This window comes from Eucalyptus grandis, chromosome 3 (assembly GCF_016545825.1).
Source record: "Eucalyptus grandis isolate ANBG69807.140 chromosome 3, ASM1654582v1, whole genome shotgun sequence".
NCBI classification, from domain to species: Eukaryota; Viridiplantae; Streptophyta; class Magnoliopsida; order Myrtales; family Myrtaceae; genus Eucalyptus; species Eucalyptus grandis.
Genome location: NC_052614.1, coordinates 18,255,886 through 18,280,134, shown reverse-complemented (window position 1 = coordinate 18,280,134; position 24,249 = coordinate 18,255,886). Strand labels below are relative to the sequence as shown.

Here is a 24,249-nt window from a genome sequence, read left to right as displayed (position 1 = left end):
ATGGTGCTTGTGCCGTTTGCAAGTTTTCAATTGGCTGGGATTCTCTTGATACAGATACCTGTATTCATATTGCACCTTCCTATTATCCCTTTTGATTTCTTTTTTGACTATTTCTTCATGCTAGAATGAAACATTTTCCGTGCTGTTAATCAAATCAGTTCAACTCTAATAATTGTGCTCTAGACAGAATCAAGTCATTGACTTGATTAGATGGTGACAAACGTGTCGCTGTTTTCTCATCAACAGGTTGTGACAGCAATGGTGTAGCAGACTATGCAATATATTAACCAGACACCTGATTTTGAGAAAATGATAGAGCTTATTGGGACACTTTAAGCTATTGCCCTGTGATGGTTAAAATGTGAAATGAAACCCTATTGCAGATTATGTTTATGAGCAATTTTTTTTTTTCCTTCCCCGTGGTTTCTATAGCTAGATTTGTTATGCAGATATATGTCGAAATTGAGAGAGCACGGTTGATTAAGAAGATGGCAAAAGTAAAGGAAGAACAAGGTCTTATAGCAGAAGCTGTTGACTTTATGCCGGAAATTGCAGTAACTAGAAGCTGACTACTGTTGTCACTGATCTTGTAATTGATTTTTCCTTGTCCAACATTTCTATGATGGGTTTAAATTGCAGGTAGAAACTTTTGAAGCAATGGCAGAGACGGAGAAAGTTGCCTTTATCCTTGAATAAGTATAGGTTTTTTGTATTGCTTTAAGCTGTTTATGCACTATTGCTAAGATTGGTTTTCTGATCGATGGATTTTGCAGGTTCTTTGTGCTTAGATCACAGGGATTATGTCCATGCATAGGTCCTTTCCAGGAAGATCAGCCCTTGAGTGTTTGATGTAGATCCTTCCAAGGAGAAGAAAAACCCTAAAGACGGTGAAAATATTGTGGAAGGAGCGCCAGCTGATATATTGTCACTTCTGGAGTTGAATTGGATATACTGAGAACTCATGGTACGATAAATTGGTGTTTTGCTTTTTCTAATGTTGTGTCCATTATCTTTTAACTAAATTGTTTTCACCGATCAAGCGCTACCTGGTATTCAAGTTGGGGTTCAAACCATGAACTTGTATGGCTTTATTTAGTTGGCACATACTCTTCTTCCTTTCTAGCTTTATAGCAAACTCTGACGATCAAGATGTGCTTAATGGATCCAAACATACATCTCAGTTTACCTAGTGTTCATGTTGTTAATGATGTAGGTATTACTCACATAACAACAATTACCTCAAGATATGTTGATGCTATAAGGCCACACGTTGAAGGGAAACCCAGAGCAGTTGATACCGGTGAAGCTCTATTGTTGTTGAGTCTTCACTGAGTGTTTTGAGGCACGGCTGTAGGTTCTAAGGAAAACCTACTGGTACTTGGTTCTATCACCACATGATCCTATGTAGTCAAGCCTTCTTAATGCGACTTTAAGAATCAAAATCTCTCATATATTACCCAATTCAGGTACCATTTTTGAATTGTTATGGGTAATTGGTTGTACGTCTTGCAACATCTCAATAACGTGCCATAGAATTTGGTTGACCATGCCTTTGTTACTTTAACGCAGGTTGCTTCTGAAACAATTGGTCACACTGGAGGCTATCCAATGGACTGCTCTTTGGAGTACTTTTAAAGATGAATTTGAGAATGAGAAAAACATGCTCGAAGGTGCACTTGTTGAGAAGGCAGCAGAAGATCTTTGACAGAGAATTAAATGTGTAATTATAGAACTTTTTCATTTGTGACTCACTCTATTTTCTGCAGAATATTATTGTTGTTTCAAAGTATTACCCAAGGATTATTTTTAAAGAGACTTCCAGAGCTGTGATGCCTTAGTATTTAGATCTGATTATGGGGAACATTGGTTTATGTTTTTTTTTTAATCAATGTCATCTTTATGAATGATTTTCAAGACCCCACATTTAACCCTGATTGTAATCCCTGATTGGGACATGGTTGCTGGACTTGGATACAAATTCTAATATAGTGGAATTGAGAATGTTATCTTTGTAGTTTCGTTCCATAAACATTTCTGACCGACATATATGTGTGCACTTGGCTTGGTCAACTTCTGCTCATAAAATTTTTAGTTGTGTGATTGTATGGTATTGTGAAACCATTTCTTGTCCCATGGAGCCTGAAATTTCGATGCCCTTTGGAAGGGTGGGAGGAGCTGTGCTATATTTGCTAAAATAGTTCGGCAAGTTTTTTCTACTAGTATTAGCGCTCACCATTTCCGGCATATAAAAGTATGTCCCACTGTTGGAGCTTTCTTAATGTGTTTAGAAAACCTTCGTAGCTAAATCACTCAGGGAGAAGAGCTCTCTTCTCGGGTTTCTATTGCTGCTGTTGTAGAGCGTTTTAATCGTTCACATGCCTCAATTGACAAAATCAATGCTATCATCTAATAGAAAGATTCTATAATGATAATTATCCAAGCTTGTATTATATTCTATGGCACGACCTATTAGTTTTATATTACCATTTTAGGAAGTTGAGAAGCATCTCTCCATAATGGTTGTTTCCAAGTCCTAGTGGCAAAAGATAAGCTAGCCGATGTGAGTTCTCTGTCTCCAAATGACAAAGGAGAGTAATGACATGGTGGCAAAAGATAAGCTAGCTGATGTGAGTTCTCTGTCTCCAAATGAGAAAGGAGAGTAATGACATCTTAAACTCGATGGTGACGAATTTGGAAAAGCTCCTTGATCTTGTTGAGAAATGTTGCCAACAATTCCACAAGGAAACCAAGGTTCATAAGGCTGTTTTGAGAGCTTGAAGATGCCCTAGTTGAATGAATGATCTTTCTCCCCTTGAGCCTCCTCTCGTCGAGGAAGAGAAGTTGAAGAATGTTGTTTCCCGTTATGCTCTGAAGTGGAGACTGAAGATATTCCTTATAGAACTCTCGTGCAGCTGGTTTAAATTTGACTGCATATTCTATAGAGGGACGAGATCTAGACCTTGTGTCGTGTAAGGATATACTGAATGCACTTTTTGCATTGGAGTGTGTTTTGATCTTTTGATCTTTCCTCTTTCCTCCTCTTTTAATTGAAGATTTGTGGGCTTTCAAGGTTAGGAACTTGTACCAGTGGAATAGGTATATGCGCAAAATGCGCACTCATTCGGAGTGAAGTGAGTGCCTTGTTAATAAACTTTGTTTCGCATTACAAATTCTGACGGTGCTTGTGTTTTCCTAAAAACCGGGGATAACATTACCTCTCCAAAAGTAAAGGCTAATAAATGCTATTCTTTTATTTCATTTCACATTTGAAATTAGCACTCGGTATCTTGGGAACTTCATTTCAATAAGATAAATGCACTTTTTATCTCCTCATGGGACATTACTTTTCTCCAACTTGATACATCGATAATTATAAGATCACTTTAAAATTATTCTTGAGGTCTTCGTTAACAAGGCTGATTATTTATGAGAAGTAAATAGTTTTTTTCTTTAGAGAATTTAATTTTCAATTTGAAGTGTTTAGAAATATAAGCTTTACTACTTTTAGTTAATGTTACAATGCCATTGTCAATGACTTAATTGGAATGTAGGGAAAATTTGAGGTAATTCATTATTTGAAGGCCTTTTTTTACCAGGGGAAATTCCAAATAAGGATCCAAAGTGGACCAATTTTCCCAAATAAGGATCCGAAATTAACTTTGTGTCAAATAAAGACCTAAAGTGGACTTATTATCTCAATAAGAACCCAAAATGGTTGAATCAATTCCAAATAAGAACCCGAGATTGCTGGTCGGCCAAATATTCGCTGGCTATCAAGCATGTGACATTTCTGACGATTGGAGTTTAGGCAATTTTGTCGAAAAAAATATAAGGAAAATTAACAAATCCTTAAAAAAAAAAAAAAAACTAGGTTTTCTACGGTCTCCCAATTCCTTGTACCCGTCATCTGCAAAGTCAAACACCAAAGTTCTCCCCATTCCTTGTACCCATCTTCCGCAAAGTCGAAGATCCAAATTCTCCGCCGATTGAGGCACGAATTAAAAAACAAGAAGAAAACCATATGCTTCTTTGTTTGTTTGTGGAGACCCAAATTCTCCGCCAATTGAGCAAGGCGAGGAGTGACGAGAATTGAGTCACAACGACAACCGGGCAGTGATTTGGTTGAGGAACAACGAGGAAGAAGAAAGAAAAAACGTAAACATCTAAATGAATAACCTAAACTTAATTAATTTAGAATTTTTCATTTTTTTTCAATCACAAATTTCTAACAAAATTGCCCATATTTTAATCGATGGAAAATATCTGCCGGCGAGTTAAGATCCTCAATAGAGATTAACTTGATCACTTCGGGTTTTTATTTGACACAAAATTCACTTGGTCATTCTTTGAAAGGATGGGTTCATTTCGAATCCTTATTTGACACAAAATTCATTTTGGGTCTTTATTTGAGAGAATAGATTTACTCTGAGTCCTTATTTGGAATTTTCCCTTTTTACCACGTACTTGAAAACCAATTAATATTCTGGAAAAAAAGAAGCTGTTATAAGATATTCAAAACATTTAAGTTGACAAAAATTAGTGTTAGAAAAAGTTTGCGACGTTCATTACTTTAAAGCCCAGCTGATGAAAAAATCAAATTCTTCATTGATCATGAAGAGCAATTATTGAAACCGATCAATTCTCGTGAAAAAAAAAAATTCCACTAAACTCTCTCTTTTTTTGGCATCCCCTCTCTCCGCGGGCCACAACCTTTTGAGGTGGAAAATGTGACCCCAGTGGAGAAACCGCAGCGGTTCTTGAATGTGGAGCGGTTTCCTCACTTGGGGATTAAAAACGTTGCAACACACACAAAGTGCCCGCTAGTGGAAAAGCGCTCGTCCCCACCGGTCTGAGCAGCGGACGGTGGACCTTCACCATCCCGGCCTCCCTCCGTGGACTCGCCCGCACCGTGTTCGTTTTGAGCTTTGAAAATTTGACCATTGCCATCCCCGTTTTTGAACTTCCGACTTGTTTACCGATTGGGTTGCGTGTCCAAAATTTGTTCTCTTTTACATGTACGAAGCGGTAATGTCTTTGGGCAGTGGAGCTCTGGCACTTTAATAGACATACTTTACCTCAAAGCACGTGTCTCCCACAGAAAGAGACGTTGGCTCTTTGCTTCAGCTTCGCTCTCCCCAGATTGTCCTCCCTCTGTGCCCACACTTACATTGGTGCTTTATACCTTAGTCCATGAAAAATAGAATCTCGCGCCATTGATCGAAAAGACGTTCCTGACAGATAGAATCGTAATTAGCTGAAAATGTTCAGGAGTTTTTAAATCACCTGCGGCCGGTGAGCACTTGCTTCGATATCTAAACCCTCTCCGCGCCCCAAACTCCCGCCAGACATCGAGGACGTCTGTGAAATCGGTCATTTCGACAACCGTCCCCATCATCTCCACCCTCCACTTCCCCCTCGCCCGGTGGCCATCCTCTCTGACTTCTTCCTTGAGTTCATCATCCATTAATTCTGTTGGACCTCCCGGAGCAGTAAGTCCGATTTTAGAATCAGGTGGTCGGATTCTCAGTTCTAGATATGAGAAATCAATCCTCCTAATCTAGTTCTTGATTTCTAAGTGAAATTGAATCAAACTGAGAACCAATTATTCTTATAACGAACATATCAGATTTCATTTTCTAATCATTTGATTCGTATTACAATGTTCAAATGTGTTACTCGTAAGATTTTGATACTACAATGACGAAGTGCGGTTAGTCAATCACATACTAAGCCATTGAACTTTTTTATATCCTCTAGTCATTTCAAGTTCTAAAGAAGCTTACGACTATGCTAAAGAGAAAAATACATGTTAGTGGAGAACCTGTTGTCCGAGAATGTCAACATGAAATAAAAAGTTCAACCCAAAATGAAATTAAAAGGAAAATGACATCACTGAATTATTATTCCAATGTGGAGAACCCGTAGGCCGAGAGTAAAGAATAAAATTTATGTGAAATGTAAAAAAATATTATTAATTTAAGGAGAGAGATAAAAGTATGAGTGGGGAGGCGATGACTAGATGATCTTTATGTATAATGTATTACAGAGAAATCTAGTTTGAGAAATTGGTTTCTGGAGATATTTGTTTCGAGGGTTAATTTTCTACGTGAATCTCTTTTGAACATTAAAAAAAATAAAAAAGAAGGTCAAATTGTAGATTGAAAATAACGAACTTCCCTTATTGGAATATCTAAACATTTACTAATACTAAGGTTTCGTTTGTTTAACGGAAAATAATTTTTAGGAAAATATTTTCCAGATTTTCTGACATTTATTTCATGAAAAATAAATTAGTTAAAGAATACGTTTTCCACTATGGGAAAAAAAACACTTTCAAAAGTAGAACAAAATTTCCATAAGTTTTTCTCCTCACTTTCTTTCACCAAACTAATTTTCATTTTCTTCTTACATTTTCTTTTTTATATTTTTAAAAATCGATTCTTTTTTTTTCGTTCTTTCGTTTTCTTCTTCTTCCTTGGATTTGGCTAGTCGCCAACCACAATGGCTGCGGCGATCGGCCACAAGGGAGCTAGAGCCATGTCATAGGCCGGCGAGGCTTGAGCTTGCTTGACATTAGCAAGCTTGAACTCCACTAGATCTGGGCACACCTTGTCAAAGGTTGTCAGAGCCTCGCTGACATTTGGTGAACTTGAGCGAGACTCAAGCCCTGCACAGATGTTCAGATTTGGCGAGGCTAAGCCCATTCCATGGTTGATGATTGACCAATAAAGAAGAAGAAAAAAAGAAAAGGAAAAAGAATAAAAATAATTAAATGAATCAATTTTTTAAAAACTATAATAAAATTTTATTAAAATAAAAATAATAAAATAATTGAAAATCAAGTTTTAAAATAAATAATAAAAATATTTGAAATGGGTTCATGGAGGAAAATATTGTTCATTTTCAGATTTTTAGTCAAATATGAAAAATATGATTATTTTCTTGAAAAATGATTTTTAGAAAATATTTTCCAAAAATGCTATATTTGATGTGGAACAAACGAAGCCTTAAGAGGATGTAAGTATTGCCCATTAGTTTTTTTTTTTTTCAATTTTTTTCTTATTAATAAAATGAGCAAGTCAAGTCAAGCTAGATTTCAAACTTCAATCAAAGCCCTTAGCTGTTCTCTCCATAAAAGCAAGTTGTCTCGGGAACAAAAGTAGAGGAGGTCATATTCATAAGGTTGATTTACAGAGTTGTACATGCGCATGCTTGAAGCTTTAGATCTATGAATTTAATTGTTCCCATGCCCCAGGAGGTTAATCACAAAGTTTTGATTATTTCAGTTGGGGCATATATGGTATGGTATTAACATGTATTCTCAAATATAAACCCAAGATTCCGCCCACTTGGGAGGAGCAAACTATAATGCTTTGTGAAACTGTGAAAAGGAAAAAAGAAGCCAACATAATAATGTCATTTACATAATAAGATGAATTTAATGTTATGCTATAACTCAATTAGTTATTGATTGTGCAAACAAGATCTTCGTAATCATTTGACTTAGCTAAGTAAGGACAAATAAAACCTCCCCTATTTACCATCAATCGATTGTGAGGTATCACAATAATTCGATGTCCATATATAATAGATTCTCTGGTCATTGTTAATATATCACATACCCTAATACGCTCGTAGGCTTGTATCTTTATTCAAATTGGGACGTGGCGTTTCACCCAAGCCTAATCTTTTGTAAAATGTGTGCATCTAATCTTCAATTGACCTTAAGCAGCAACAACAAGATTAACTCTATGAATGAATTTGGTGGTCGTCTTCTGATTTTTCTGATAAAATAAGTTTCTCCCTCAGAATTATATGCTAATACACGTACCGTCATCATTGGTCCTTCATAATATCATAAAAATCGGATCGGTCATTAACCCTGTACATCCATCGTGGAAAGACACAGGAGGCATTATCACAATCTAATAAATTATTAAACTAGTCGGTGAAGAATATGCTTTACCAACCAGGGGCATCGGTTTTGTTTAAAAAAAAAAAAAACCGGGGGCATCGGTATTGCTGATTGGTTTTCTTTTCTATTTTTTAATAATTTGAAAAGGCTAGTGGGGTCAAGAAGTCCATCACGCAATAGGCAGGCTCCACGTAGTACGCAACTTCATGCGGAATTTACGCCTGCGATAATTGACCTTTGCTTTTTATTTTCTAATTGTTTTATTAATAGAAAAAGCAAGTCGTGCTCGCTTCCAAACAAAACGCCTGCGTGGGCTCTAAGCACCCTCCGCAGGATGCTGTGGAAATTAACTCTTGCAATACTTGCCCTCTCCCTGCAGCGTGAATCGCAACGTTCGATCAGTTGAAGAGTCTTGGACCGTGGAGTAGCAAGAACTCAGCATCATTCAAGCACGCACGGTAAGGTTGGGGACGGGTAATTCAACGCCGAAGGTTGAGAATCGGGGGAGATCGCAGCAGTGGGTGGATTGTTGTTGTTTGAGCACTCTTCGGGTAATCTTCGGCTCCTTTGTCCTCTCCTCTTCTCACTTTCCTGCTTTGATTGCTCTGTTTTCCTCTGACGTGTTCTGAATTGAGTTCTTTCTTTCTTTTTTCTTTATTTTTTTGCAATTTCCAGATCTGGGATTCCATTTCTTTCTTCTTTTGAGACTCTGCTCTATCAATTCCTTTTACTGGCTTTGTATTAGAATCAATCCTCTCGAGATGAAAAGGAAAGAACCCACTCCTTCAGAAGATCCAATCTACGAGGCGTCTTCCTCATTCACCTCTCCACATGTAGATGAGTACGAAGGCGGAACCGAAACGCCGAAAGAAAATGAGTGCCAAGTGTTCTTGAGTTTTAGAGGAAAAGATACTGGCAAAGGCTTCACTGATTATCTCTATACTAGCCTTGTTGATGCAGGAGTTCGTGTGTTCAGAGACGACAATGAGCTTCGTGTTGGTACAGAGATTGGTTCGGAGCTTCTCTGCACCATTATGCAGTCTAAGATCTCGATCCCTATTATCTCCAAGAACTATGCTTTCAGTAAATGGTGCCTTCGTGAGCTGGCTCAAGTGTTGAAGTGCAAGAGAAGCAAGGGGCAAATAGTGTTGCCCATATTTTACAAAGTGGAACCTTCGCAGTTGCGACATCTTACAGGGAGATGGCGAGATGCTATCAATGCACATAATGAGAATTCGGATGAAATGGTTGTGAAGGAATGGGAAGAAGCGCTCAAAGAAGTCGGTTCCATGCTAGGATGGGAACCGGAGAAAATTGACAATGGGTATATCATTCTCCACCAAAAAACTGTTTACTTTCTCTAACTAGATCTTACCTGAAAAAGAATATGCATATTGCTATCATATATTGAAACTTATACTGTTATCTGGCAGGCATGAAGGAGCATTGGTTAAAATTGTTGTCAGAAAAGTTATGAGTGAGTTAAAAGGACTTTTTCTCTTAAATGTTCCTGCACAGTTGGTGGGAATTGATGATCATGTGGAACGGATTATGGGCAACATAGATGGTGAATTCACTAATACTACTGTTATTGGAATTTATGGAATGGGCGGTATCGGTAAAACAACTCTTGCAAAGGTATTATACAACAAACTCTCTGGTCATTTTGAGTACCGTAGCTTCGTTGCAGATATTCGAGAAACATCTCGGAGAAAGGGTATTGAATGCATACAAAAGCAGCTTATTTCTGATATTCTTAGAAGTCAAGATGAAGTGTCTAATGTCGACGAAGGAATTGGTGTCATTGAATCTCAATTTACAAGTAAGAAAATCCTCGTTCTCCTTGATGATGTGGATGATAATACTCACTTGAATGCTTTGATTGGAGACGGTAGATGGTTCAAAGCAAGAAGTATAATCATCATCACAACTAGTGACAAGAGAATTCTTGATGAGGCTAGGACAATCCATATGTATCAACTCAACGAGTTGCCCTTGGATCAATCGTTGATGTTATTTAGTAGACATGCATTTGGAGAGGATTCTCCTCCAAGTGATTATGAGTTAATCTCTCGTGATATTGTATCTACTACTGGGGGGCTTCCTTTAGCTCTTGTAGTTATTGGTTCACTCGTGTGTGGAAAGACAAAAGAAGTATGGAAAGAAACCTTAGATAAATTAAAGAATGTGCCCCATAGAAAAGTGCAAGAGAAGTTGCGGATAAGTTATGATGCATTAGATTATGACGAGCAACAAATATTTTTGGATATTGCATGTTTTTTTATTGGATCATCTAAAAAAACTCCAACTTATATGTGGGATTCTTGTGGCTTCTTCCCAAGGAAGGGGATTGATATATTGAGCCAAATGTCTCTAATTAAAGTTGACAAAGATGGCAATCTAATGATGCATGATCAATTAAGAGATCTTGGAAGGGAAATTGTCCGTTTAGAAAATCAAAAGAAGCCTCAAAAGCGAAGCAGATTATGGATTCAAGAAGCCGTAGATGTGCTTGACAGCAACAAGGTAAGAATTTTCTCTACTTGTCTTAGTCAGTGAATGTGAGTTCATCTTCTCTTTCTTGTTTGAGATTAAAATTATTGCCGGTCTTGAGTCCACAGAACTCGCCATTCCTACTAGCGACAGAGCTCTTTCAGTTCATTGCTGTTCTTGCCTGATTGTAGGACATAATTGAAGAGCAATTTCTTGTTTATTGATGATTGATATATATCTTTACCTGATAATATTGTGACGAGGATACTCCTTTGCTAACTTCAACGCAACAACAAATTACAAAAAATAATGTTTGACAGAGCACTTTCACCTGACATCTATAAATTATTGGGGGCCATGCTTTTCCCACTAATTTGTTTGATGCAAATGTTTGATTTTGCATCCTTCTTCTGATTTCTTGTGAGGTCTTCTCATTATTTATTCTTTTCTAATATCGACTTCTTATGGGTTATTTGATATGATAAATGAGATCTCCATTCATTTGTGATGATTGGCTATCCTGGTTCCTATATTTTTGAAGTTGGGTTAAGTACGAATTTTGTCCCCTAAGCATTACGTTTTGTGTGATTTAGTCTCCTATCCTTTGTCGTCAATTGTTAGTTAATGGTTAACACTGTCAAGTCGCTGATGTGGCTTTCATATTTATTTATGATATAAGTGTAACCGTGTAACAGAACCCTCTATACATAATTGATTTTTGTTCTACAGACTTTTCATTATAGAGGATAATTTACTCTACGAATGCTAATGCTTCAAAAATGAAGTGTCTGATCCAGGCATATGACTTCCAAGAGAGGTATCTACTCATCAAATTATTAAGAACGGAGTATGTTTTTAATGACATTGTTCGAAATGTCTTTTCATGCAATAATAAAGTAGATAACACTAATTGATGGTCTACTTCTATCTCGAATTTGAGAAAGAAGAGAATCCTAAGTAGCATAACAAATTAACAGTATCAAAAGTCAATGGAGTCTTAAGTTATCATTAAAAATGTGGAAAGTGATGCATATTTAAATGCACTATTTTGAGTAGAGGTGTTCGTTAATGAAAATATAAATAAGAGCTTTATCTGTCTACGTTATTTAAAACAAACGTACTATTTTGATAAAGTAAATGACATTAACAATAAATTATTTTTAAGATCCTATTTTTGGGATTAGAAAAATAAAGTATGTTCAGGAATAAAGACCACCAAACTAATTGACTTCATTTCAAAAGAGTAATTAAAATTTATCAAATATATTCATAATCACGAAATTGTATAGAAAAATAGTTATTAGATATTTATCTATAGATGATATATCTGAAAATTCATTCTCAGGTTACGATTTTGGTAATTTTTGTATACAAGGATTTTTAATGTTGAGATAATAGACTTATTTACAACATCATAGTATACATTTACAAGAATATACATTTGCAATGATATGTTTACCACTATATTTTATAATCAATTGGGGAACCATGTATTTTCAACAAAATATGTAGTAAGAAACACATCTGGATTCACATAAAGAAAATTAAACAGAGACCATGAAACTTGTTAGAGTAAGGATTTTGCAAGAAAAAACAGAAAGGGAAAATGAGGGAAAGATTTGAAATTGATGGAGGGGAAACATACTTGTGCTTAAGCAATCTGTGGAACTTGACGGTGGTTCATCTTCTTCATCGGTGAAGTTGCCATGCTTGAGGTCAGGGCCTGGCTACTTTATCCACTGCACGACCCTCGCAGTACGCCGACGTGAGGGCTTACCGACCCTCTCACAGTGGTGGCAATACCATTGTGCAATTTGAGGATTGGCAACCCTTGATGGCGAAGGCGACCGCTCCTTTCTTCAAACACCCCACCTTGCATGTTGCTCTTTCGGTTTTTCGCTTGTTCGCGCTCTTCACATGACCGCGTCTGTGAAATCATCTTCAGAGGAGATATCAATGACGATTTGTGTTCTTGACCTCTCTATTGTTTATGCTTCTTGATTGATTGTTGGTGAGCAGAATGCTTTCACGGGTCTGATTTTAAAGCAGCTAGCTGGTTGTAGAAACCTAATTTCTTTTGTTGCAGTAATTTCCGAAGGTTTCGCATGGTTTTTATGGCGACTTCGTCTTGGTTATGGAAATTTTGAGCCTTTTCTTTATGCGGCTCCCATTGGTTACCATGACAGTGTCCTGTTGCCTCAATTTTTTTTATCTTAAAAGACACGTTAACATATTTGTTAGACAAATTAGATAGAGCTAACAAAGGTACTTGATTGCATAAATTAAACAAAATTTAAGAGTTGATTGCATATTTTCAAAGTTTTAGTACTTGATTATACTTTCACGATTAATTTTAAGACTTTTTAGTGTACTTATTATTTTAACTTTTGTTGTCATGTAAATAAATATGGTTTGAAACTGCGTGATGATTAGTTTTTATTAGTAACACAACTAAAAGCAATTATAACATATGAATGATTTGTACAAGTATCAAACAAGCATTTGCAAATGTCATGAGTATCTTTAACTGAAAAACACTGAATATAAACATTAAATGCAAAATATAATGAAGTAACAAGATTATGGAAAAATACGTTGCCGATGCTTTTCGGCGAGTTGCTCAAAGGAAAATGTATTAAACTAAACAGTACATTGCTGGGAAAGTGTTAAAAAAGTCATAAACCTTTGCATTTGTGTCAATTAGTTCTAAATATTTTTTTTTTGTGCCAATTAAGTCCTAAACATTTTTACGTTGTGCCGGTTCAGTCATTTCCAGTCAATTTTAGCCGAATTTTGCTGACTACGCCTAATGGCCGATGTGGCCTGATCGACGCCGACTAGAAACTTCTAATAATATTTTAATATTTTTTTTTTTTTTTCTTTTTTTTCTTTTTTTCTTCTCCTCTTTCTTCCTTCAAGGCGATCGTCGGAGCTTGGCGCGGCCGCAGGCGACGGTGGCGAGGTCGACCTCGACCTCGCTAGTGGCCACAAGGGCAGCCTCGCACAAGCCGGCGAGCCTCGCCCACCTTGCGCGAGGCCGCCCTTGAGGCCTAGGCGGCGAGGCTCGCTCTTGTTAGATCTAGCGAGGGTCAAGCCTCGTCCATGACCGGCGCGAGGTGGACCCTCGCTAGATCCGGCGAGGGTGAGCCTCGCCGCCCGCCGCATGGCTGCCCTCGCGGCCACCGGGCGAGGTGGCCGGTGAGGTTGACCTCGACCTCGTCGGCCGTCACCTTTGGCTGGTCACCGAGCTCCCGGCGACCGGCTGGAGGAAGAAGGAGGAAAAGGAAAAAAAAGAAAAAAAAAAAGAAAAAAGAAGAATAAAAAAAAAAAAAAAATTCAAAAATATTAAAATATTATTAAAAGTTGTCCACGTCAAAGCACCGATCATATCACGTCAGTCGGTCGGCGTTCAGAAAAATCCGGCCAAAATTGGCCGGAAAGGACTAAATTGGCACAATGTAAAAAGGTTTAGGACTTAATTAGCACAAAAAAATGTTTATGACTAAATTGACACAAATGCAAAAATTTAGAACTTCTTTAACACTTTTCCCGTACATTGCTTAGAATTGGAAAAAGGGTATTTATGAATTTATTGACAAAAAATACACGAGAAACTCTTCAAAGAAAAATAAGTAGTGTCTCATCCGAAAGATTAAGAAATTGAAGGAAAATTTGAAACCACCAAACAAATCTGCATTGCGACTCATCGAGTTCCTAGAATATTTGGTTACAAAATGTAAAAGACTTGAGTTTTCAAGTATCCAATTTAATGAATTTTTCCATCCGATCATAAAAAAGATCTCATTAATCTATGGGCAAATTAAAAAATAAAATAAAATCTATGGGCAAATTGATGAAAAATTTAGAAGACTGCTATTTCACTGTAACAAAATCACGTGACAATGAAAAGGTGAACCAAACCTCTGTTGTAATAAGAGGAGTAAAAATCATCTCTATAACCTTTGATATATGATTGGTTTTTCTTCCATTTACGTTGAAAACTCTATTGGAGCAAGACACAACAAAAAATGACTGCAACACACGTGTGTACTTTCTGGGATGACATTCTTGCAAACAAGATATATTGGAAATAGAAGGGGGATTCTAAAATTGGGATTCTTCAATTTTGATACATATTTTGATGGCCAGTTTGATGGACGTGTTGGATTGTAAGTCACGTGGTTTCACATATAAACGATATGAGTTGGTGTCATGTTGTTTGACATTTAAGGGCATGAATGCTGCTAGATATATTTGAAATACTATGTGCATGAAGAAAGGCCTTCTTTTGTAATTTCAGTAAAAAAAAGTTTTTGGAAATTCAAGGGACGCAAATTGTGAAGGGCAAATTGGAAGAAGAAAAGTTTGGGAACAACCTATTGAGCTTCATGTTTTTACATGGATTAGACATATAATATGCAAACACGACTTGTCAATTCACGAAGTTGAATTTAAGAAGCCTACACCATAATAGTATGATGACAAATTGAAATCATTACTTCTTATACACAGTTGGTCTCATCTCATCATTCAAAATTTATGGTTCACATTGTTCCCTAATGACAGGGCACTAATAAGATTGAGGCCCTTCGTCTGGACAAATATGGCTTGGGAAGAAGGTACACAGGTGAACAATTCAAAAAAATGACCAACCTGAGGTTCCTTCAAGTGAGGGGGGCAAATTTTACTGGAGATTTTCAGAACTTGCTTCCTCAGTTAAGATGGCTTCAGTGGGAGTATTGTCCCTCTGGTTTTGCAATGGACAACTTTCTTCCGAAAAACTTAGTCGTGCTTGAACTATCATGGAGTGAGATTTCAGAGGACTGGGGAGGATGGGGTCTACTCAAGGTAAGACATAGAAGGCATTGTGAATAATCAAGTGTTATCGAAGGTCCAATTGCACCAAGTTATCCATTCTTTCTTTCAAAAAGGTTTAATATCCTTCCTCAAATTAAGGATTTTTGCCTAAATATAAGGGGAATCTGTAGGCACCTAAGTATACCATAAGCTTCTGCCCTTAATATCTTAAATTGGTATTATCTTAACAACCACTCAAGCTCAACATTAGACATACTGAAATTAAAGTTTACCATATTTAATTAAAATCTATTCAATAGATAATTACAATATTTGTGCCTATCTTGATTTTTCTTAATCCAAATGGGTTGTTGCTTCGAAGTGAATTTCTCCCCATTTAAAAGTATGTCTTTTTAGCGATTCTTTTTATCTTTCTATATTGATCTTCTTTCATGAAAAATGAACAGTTACAACTATTTTGGTATTGTTTGGTTACGTTCATACAAAAGCTCTAGCTGCTTTTTTCATGAAGTATCATATGAATGGTCATAAATAAAATCAACAGTTTAGAAACAAAAGTTAACGCTGCTACTTCAAAGTAAGTGCATTGCTTTATAATATTAAACTTCATTTTGTGAGGGTGAATTCTATGTTATTTTGTGAGTGTTAACTGGTAAAAATGTATTTTAGCCAAATTGGAAGGCAAAATAATAATATATAGTTAGCATTTGTATATACCTAACATTCTTTTGGCAATAGATATGCTTAAAAAGCATATATATGTTCGGGACGTAGCCGAACACTATCACTTGAACAACGTCTAAATAAACCAACCGTGAAGTAGTGCAGCATCATAGCAATGATAGCATGGGGACTGAGCAATAAAACATTTAACTTATTTTTTTCAAAAGAGTATAAATAGAAGAAGTAGCGGAGCATGGGTATTTTTGAGGAATTTTTAAAAATCTAAAAAGCACAAGGAGCTATGGAAAATTGCATGTTGAAGTGGTCTAATCTCACTCAAATGTCCTTTCTTTCTTTCAGATGGCAACCTCGCTCAAAGTTCTCAATCTCTCACATTGTCTATCTTTAAGAAGAACTCCTGACTTATCTGCTTTCAAAAGCTTGGAGATTTTGATTCTTGCATATTGTTGGAATTTGGAAAAGATTCATCCTTCCATCGGGGACATCAATACCCTAGTCTCCTTGAATGTCACAAGATGTAGCAGACTAGAGGAGTTGCCGGCGGGAATAGGTAGAATGGAAGAATTGAGGGAACTTATCATAGATGAAATTGCTATACAAGAGATTCCTATTTCGAGAGGTTGTTTGATGAAGTTGGAAACTCTACGAGCCTCATATTGTGAACTTGCTCAACTTCCAGAAACCATGGGATCCCTTGTGTCGTTAACTCAGTTGGATCTATCTCATTCACGGATTGGAGAATTACCTGAATCTATGGAATTCCTTGTGTCGTTAACTCTACTAGACCTATCTTATTTGGGGATTGAAGAATTACCTGAATCCATGGGCTCCCTTAAGTCGTTGTGTCAGCTGAACCTATCTCATTCTGGATTAAAGAATTACCCGAATCCATGGGCTCACTTGTGTCGTTAACTCAACTAGACCTATCTCATTCGCGAATTGAAGAGTTACCTAAATCCATGGGCTCTCTTGTGTCGTTAACTTTGTTGGATCTATCTTATTCACAGATGGAAGAATTACCTAAATCCATGGGCTTGCTTAGGTCGTTAACTCAATTGGATTTATCTTATTCGGGGATTGAAGAATTACCGAATCCATGGGCTCACTTGTGTCGTTAACGCAATTGGGCCTGTCTCATTTGGGGATTGAAGAATTACCTGAATCTATTGGTTTTCTAAAGGAGCTTAAGACTCTTGATGCCTCCAATTGTGAATCATTAGCCCGCATATCCAGCTCCATAGGCAATCTAGCATCTTTGCGGTGCTTGTTATTACGTGAATGTTGCTCATTGGGAGAGATTCCCGACTCAATAGGTAAGTTGGCATCATTGATTAAGCTGGATTTAAAATCTACATTGATTGTGGAATTACCTGAAAGCATTGGTTCTTTGAAGGAGCTCAAGATTCTTGATGCCTCTTATTGCACATTGTTAGATCGCATACCCAGCTCCATAGGCCATCTAGCATCTTTGTCTCTCCTTGACCTAAGGTTTTGTCGAAATCTTGTTGAACTTCCAAACTCCATAGGCTCTTTGGTGTCTCTAGTTGCTATTACGGGAGGTTGCTATTACGGGAATGCCGCTTGTTAAGAGAGATCCCAAGCTCAATTGGAAAGTTGGTATCATTGACCGAGCTAGATTTAAAACATACAGCCATTGTGGAATTACCTGAAAGCATTGGTTCTCTGAAGAAGCTCGAGACTCTTGATGCCTCTTATTGTGCATCGTTAGCTTGCATACCCAACTCCATAGGCCATCTAGCATTTTTGTCTCTCCTTGACCTAAGGTTTTGTCGAAATCTTGTTGAACTTCCAGACTCTATAGGCTCTCTCATGAAAAACCATAGAGATTTGTTAAAATTAGAGTGAAGATAATAGCCAAGATGAATCTCTTTCAGGCCATTGTGTTGCATCTTCGACATAGAAGATTGGTTGCAAAATGCGCAACGCTTGTTATTACAATACCTAGGAAGTAATGAATGTAGCCGAGATCTTTCATTTGGAAGTGAAGACTAAGTGAATGCTGCTCGGTTTCTTGAGAAAGATCCCAGACTCATCTCGGTCCTGTTCTTGGATCAGTATGATTATTATGGAGGAAAGATGATATCATTAATGATATTGACTTTCCCTTCGATTGATAGGAAACATTTTGCTTTGCTGTATCGATTTTGAAGATTCAATTTGACTCCTTCAATCCACTTGTCTATACAAAGGAGTATATTGACCATATTCATTGATGATGCGATATATATACGCTGGATGTAAAACGTACATGCAATTGTGAGCTCGAACTCCTTTGCTATTGATTTTGTGTCTAGAAGAGACTGCCATACTCAAAGGATGTTTCTAATCCAATGATTAGCTTGCATAGCCCCACTAATCCATGATGATATCAACTGCTCAATCAATATAATCAGGAATCACACCCTTCATCATCGTTGTTCAACATTCATGGAGGATATAACATCACCATTAACAAAACCAAAGAGGTCTGACTCTTTAGAAATCTTTGAATTTGAGCTTGCCATAACAGAAAATTGTCTTCGGCGAGCTTGATTGTAACAAAGTTCGAGATGTTTACGTGAATTGGAAAAGGATATTTTGGTGATCTTATTCTTGCTTCAAACTTTCAGATCAAACTTGATACCATGAGAATGATGTGAAGAACTTCAAACAAGATCAGAAGAACAGTTCTGAAGACAATTTGTATTTCGAATGATGATCTCTGTATCTTCGTACAATTGAAAGACAGAATATGAATCTACTTCTCTTGTTCTATCTTCTAAGATCAAATGTACTTAACTTGCTTCAGTATTTCGGATTTGAGCTGTTCTTTAACCTCGAAACTTTCTTTCCTTTGATATCCAGATCCTTTCTGCACGATGACCTTGATACCTCGATTCTTCCAACTCTTGCGACTTCTCTTTTTGCTCTGTTTCTAGCTATCTTTCTCTGATTTCTTATGTGTATTTATACTCAGATATGTAACAGAACTTAGTTACAAAGGAAAACAGAATACAAACTGTTTTAACAGAAAGAATCTATTTGACTCAGTTTAAGACTTCTTAAGACTTTGGCAATCGGTCATTAATCCTCGAGCATCTTCGTTCATTACAGCTTATTAATTGCTGCTCATTGAAAAAGATCCCAGACTCGATTAGAAAGATAAAAGCATTGGAAATCTACAAAATTTGAGGATCTCAAAGGATCGTGGAACTCACATAATGAAATTGCTTGATGCCACTGAAATTACAAAGAATTAGTTGAAATTCATGGTCTTTAGGGAATTTCGCACTGCAAATTGCAAGAATCTAGTTGAAGTTTGAGGTCCCGGTTAGAATCTTTGGAAATTTTGTTCTCCCTGGATGCAAGTTCATTGAAACCAGACCTTACAAGTTCAAAACGTCCAAAGGTCGACATGCAAGCTGGAATCTAGTCAAAACTTTATGCCTTGATAGGTTGGGTTTATCGGTAAGATTGGATATCTTGAGGTGCACAACTATCGAAATACTACCCGGCCTTTCTAGTGTAAAGAATTCGAGGGCATTTCATGCTGCAAACTGCAAGAGTCCGTGGCCTTGACGGGCTAGAATTATTGGTACTATTGGATCTGGGGCTCCACTACCCTAGGAAGATTACCAGGATCTATCATGCTTGAAAACCCTATGCAGTACATCAAGTCAAAGCATAGAGAAATACTAATCCTGCAAAAGTTTGTGTATTCAAATATGCAGAGTCATTAGCAAAATTTTGAAATGTATTGAAATTCGAAGATTTAAGGAATCTGAGTGACAGATTGTTGCGACCTTCCAGACATCCCAGGGCTCGAAGGATAGATACCTATGAAGTACAGAAATTTCATGATGCTCGTCAATTGAGACTATCAGACTTTTCGGGGTGTAAGAACTTGCAATATTTGGTCGAACAAGATTGTGAAAAACTAACTGAGCCTTGTGGGCTTGGCGACTTGGAGCTTCTACAAACTTTAGACATTTCCTGATACAAGGTGCTAAAAGTAAATACCTGAATTGTCCGGAGCTTTCCTCATGCAGAATTATGAGCGGTTGTTACATCAGGGTGTTCGTGAGATCACATTCTGGTGATAGTTTGATATTAAGACAATCCATGTCGGTTAACACGGCGAAATATTAGTCTTGATAATGGCAGGAATAAAGCAGGCATTCCCAGCAAATCATCTGTGAGTGATTCTTCTTCGTACATTGCTGAGTGATTCATGTTTCTTAGTTGGAATTGAATTCTTCATCTTGATCACGGTAGGAATATAACTGGCAGCTCTTGTTGGAGGAATAGATAATCAGACTGCCTTTTGAGAAAATAATCTGTCATTTGTCATCCACTATGATTCTTCATCTTCGACATGATATTGAGATGATCCATGTCCGCTGACAGGGCAAAATCTTATTCTTGATAATGGCAGGAATGAAGCAGGCATTCCCAGCAAATCATCTGTGAGTGATTCTTCTTCATACATTACCGAGTGATTCATGATTCTTAGTTGGAATCAAATTCTTCATCTTGATCATGGTAGGAATGTAATTGGCAGCTCTTGTTGGAGGACTAGATCATAAGAGTGCCTTTTGAGAAAATAATCTGTCATTTGTCATCCACTATGATTCTTCATCTTGACATGTTATTGAGAACCAGACTATTAGATTGATGATTTTTTGTGAGTTCTGTATTTGAAGGTCATCGTGCTTGCTAGCATGTCATGTCTAACTTGTTCGTTTGATGACAAGTTATACTTTTAATCTTCTGATTGATTTTTCTTAATGCCAGACATAGTGGTTTATCCGTAATGTAGATACGGTGGAAATTACAAGACGTTGAAAGAACGAGCAACTATTTAAGAAAATCCCTTTGACCATACTCATCTCAGTTTCTTAAGGTGGACGATTGAAATGCACAAAATAGTAATGACGTGAATTTGCTTGCTTTTCCTGATTGCTGGAAATGGTTTTTTATCGTTCTGCAATATTTCAGCCGTAGTTCTCTCTTTTTTGTCTGTTTCCATGTGACTTCTGGAGGCAAAGTACAAAGACACAGGCAAGGGAGAGATATCACACCGCTGGATTAGTGGCGCTCTCGATCCCCAGAATTCATCAGAGCTCTTTCAAGCTAATTTCATGGGCTGTGAATTTGATATGCTGCAAGTTTGCTAGAGTGAGTTCATATTATCAGTGTCATTTTGAATTCTTGATCAACTGTTTATGTGTTGAGTTTGATCATAACAAGGTCACACCCTTTATCCTGTCACCACATGATTTACTCTTCCATTCATTAGTCATTTTAATGCTGGGATTTTTTCACTATGCCAACGAGGATTTTGTTATAGGGATCGCTTTTGTCTCCTGCTGCTTTCTAACTTGTTAATGATCTTGGTCATCATGGTATATGAACTGCAAATAGACGGGGATTTTAGAATTTCAGAGGAGAACTATATATGTATTCCGAAGAAACTTATGAGCTATTACAACTTCATTCACTTTGTGATGAGTAGCAATATCTCACAATCTATATCAATAGTCCATCTATATATCTACTAGAAGTAATGAGCCTCATGTATTATGAACTGACATAATAAGCTAAGATTGTGACAACAGACATAAACAGGACAAGCAGTGTGACACCCAGAGATGAAGCATCACTTCCAGGTGGCGGTGGAGGTAGCGATGGTGGTCCCACTGGACTGAAGATCAGGCTGGTGGAAGTTTCACTGACAGTGGCCACTAATTTTTGGCCCTTAGAGCAATGGTCACCATTAGCAAAGGTGTAGACAAAGCAATACCCGCCGGCATTGTTGAGGGAAAAGGTGGCTGGTCATTGATTAGGGTGATGGCCGGATAAACGGTGTTGCAGTTATTGTCACCTTTGGACACGTTTTCGATGTTGTGTGACCTTGGGTTGAAGCTGAACAGTGCAAAAATAATGGAAGATCATCCGCATTATAGAGTGAAGCTCACGATTGATGTTTTTGCCACTGAACTCAAAAGATTGATTGCACATATAAGTAATGGAGAATGGACTTGTCGGAGCGAAGTACTTGAAAATAATAATTAGTATTTCATTCCTATTCTAAGAAGGTCAAACCGTAGAAGAGTGTTTCAAGTTAATTTCAACTAATGGTCATGACTCGTGGATGATGTTGATTGTCTAGCCAGAAAAAGTAATGATTTCCTAGCTAATTTTACCCCCAAATATCAGGGAAAAATATAAAGACTACCTTCAACAATGGGTCGGAGAAAATATGCCGTACATGTTAATTTTCATCTATTTGAAAGGCATGGCAGTGGAGATCAATTTACGTGATATTATGTGAATTTGACAAAAAAGAAGGCGAGGAATAACCGATTTCTCGGAACAAAGTGCTCACCTAAGACATCGCCGACCCTGAAGGTGTTTTGCCTAGCCCAGTCGGAGTACTTAGTGGTTCTAGAAGGGATCACACGTCCTGCAGAATCTCCTATTGTTCCATTGTATGACTTGTTGCCTCTGCACTCAATAAAAATGTTGCTTAGCACCGACAGCTAAAACTATGATTATGTATTAGCCAAAGTAGCATGACTATCACAATGAGTGGAGGATTAGGTCATAATTTGATATCCAATGGCAAATTTCTATTCCATTCAGCCTCTTTTCCAATTGCTGCTAAAGCAATGAATTCGTATTTCATCATTGAGTGGGTTTTGCAATTTTGTTTCTTGCTTGCCCTAGATACATCACATCCACCTAATGTGAAAATCTATCTAGAAGTGGAAGGTTTCTCACCTACACTTGTAATCCAACTCGTATTGGTATGTCCTTCTAATATGACTCGATAATTATTATAGAATAGTCCCAAATTTTTAGTTATCTTATATAACAAAAAATTATTGTAATAGTTTTCTAATGTTCTACACTTAGATTACTAGCATATATACTCAACTTACACATGAAAAAAAGCAACATCAAGTCTAGTGCAATGCATTGCATATATTAAAGACACTATAGCACTTATATATTTAAATTGTGCTACTACTTTACCAGTATTATAATTTAACTTAATACATGAATCAAATAGAGTCCTCATTTCCTTGAAACAAGAGGTTGAAATTAATTTAACCTTTTTTTCAATGTAATCACTTTAACTTAATAAATAACTCCTACTATATTTTTTGACTTTAATACCCATATAATATCCACTTCACCCAAATCTTTCATTTTGAAAATGGAAGTTAAATACTTCTAATCTCAATGACTCTAGTTATATTGGTTCCAAAAATATGCATATTATCAACGTATAACGCACTCAAATACCAGTCTTTGTGTATTTAAAATATATACACTTATCCAGACTATCGTGTTTGATTTTTAGCTTTGGTCATTTCTCTTTTCTTGGTATACTGTTCACTCTTGCTCTCTACTAGGCGACAATACTGTTCCTGCGAGATCTTGCGTGACTAATTCCGGAGCCATTGACCGTCGGTTGAAGCTACTTTTTGGGGGGTAGAGGCACCTCGTCCCCCTCTTTAAAACCCCTATAGTGGTCCTTGGTACGTTCCTCTCTCGAGCCTACAATGGTAGATTTCGGTTAGGGTTTCCTTTGGTCTGCTTTGTTGTATCGTGCTTTGCTAGTTGTGATGGAGTCTGAGTTGTATCGGGCCCATGCTGAGGACGGAGAGACTAGCAATCATAGCCTCTTCCCTCCTTTACACAGAAAATTGTCTCTGGTTGGTTCATCGATGGGTGAACATGGACACAGAACTTCGGCCCCTTTTGGCTCGATGGGTGATGGTTTTATTATTATTGTGATGGGCCTAAGTTGGCCCATTCGCTCATGTTGGGCCTAAAAGCCTGGCCCTCAAGATAAGGGCCCATGGATGAAGGGTTGAGATATGAAGGGGTATTACATTGAGGGGATGTGTCTTTTGGAGAAGACATATTTAAGGGGAGAAAAGAAAAAGAAAACGTACCTTTTGGACGTACGTACGCTTTTCTTTTTCCCCTCTCCCAAAACTAACGTAAGTTTTCTCCCCTTTGAACCAATGGTACGCTCCATGGTAGACCGGGATCAGATTCTTCCTCGAACGACAACGTTGGTGTTTAATGTGGCTAACAAGGTATGCTCGATTTCGTGATGTGCTTTAGGATCGGTGATACATGTTCTTCTTGGGTTCGTCTTCCGCATTCGTTTTAGGGGTTCGATTTAGTGTCGAATCCGTTTTTCGGGAATCGGATATTCTCAACATTGATATCAGAGCCCGAGTTCATATTTTCCCCCTTTCATGTTTATAAATGATTTTTGATTGAATTTTCGTGAAAAATCGCCGACACCGATAAGGGCG

The 24,249-nt window shown here is 37.4% G+C and overlaps 1 protein-coding gene, 1 long non-coding RNA gene and 1 pseudogene across 2 annotated transcripts; all 3 read left to right on the top strand.

Moving 5' to 3' along the window:
- On the top strand, window positions 1-973 carry LOC120291695 (annotated as a pseudogene).
- Window positions 974-8,230: 7,257 nt separating this feature from the next.
- LOC104436906 (disease resistance protein RPV1-like) lies at window positions 8,231-17,462 on the top strand. Its single transcript, XM_010049756.3, has 5 exons — window positions 8,231-8,466; window positions 8,591-9,239; window positions 9,349-10,441; window positions 14,975-15,256; window positions 16,250-17,462. The coding sequence occupies exons 2-5, from the start codon at window positions 8,677-8,679 to the stop codon at window positions 16,820-16,822; spliced, it is 2,511 nt and encodes an 836-aa protein (XP_010048058.2). The 5' UTR covers window positions 8,231-8,466; window positions 8,591-8,676; the 3' UTR covers window positions 16,823-17,462.
- A 2,163-nt stretch (window positions 17,463-19,625) lies between these two features.
- LOC120292173 lies at window positions 19,626-21,964 on the top strand. Its single transcript, XR_005549918.1, has 2 exons — window positions 19,626-20,105; window positions 20,318-21,964. It is a non-coding gene; the product is annotated as an uncharacterized LOC120292173 (long non-coding RNA).
- Window positions 21,965-24,249: the final 2,285 nt, after the last annotated feature.

Excerpts from the sequence above, each read along its gene's own strand:
- LOC104436906 (XM_010049756.3), top strand. The coding sequence starts at position 8,677 with ATGAAAAGGAAAGAACCCACTCCTTCAGAAGATCCAATCTACGAGGCG. Across the intron at positions 10,442-14,974 it reads ATGTGCTTGACAGCAACAAG|GGCACTAATAAGATTGAGGC; the intron begins GTAAGAATTTTC and ends CCCTAATGACAG. Across the intron at positions 15,257-16,249 it reads GAGGATGGGGTCTACTCAAG|ATGGCAACCTCGCTCAAAGT; the intron begins GTAAGACATAGA and ends TCTTTCTTTCAG.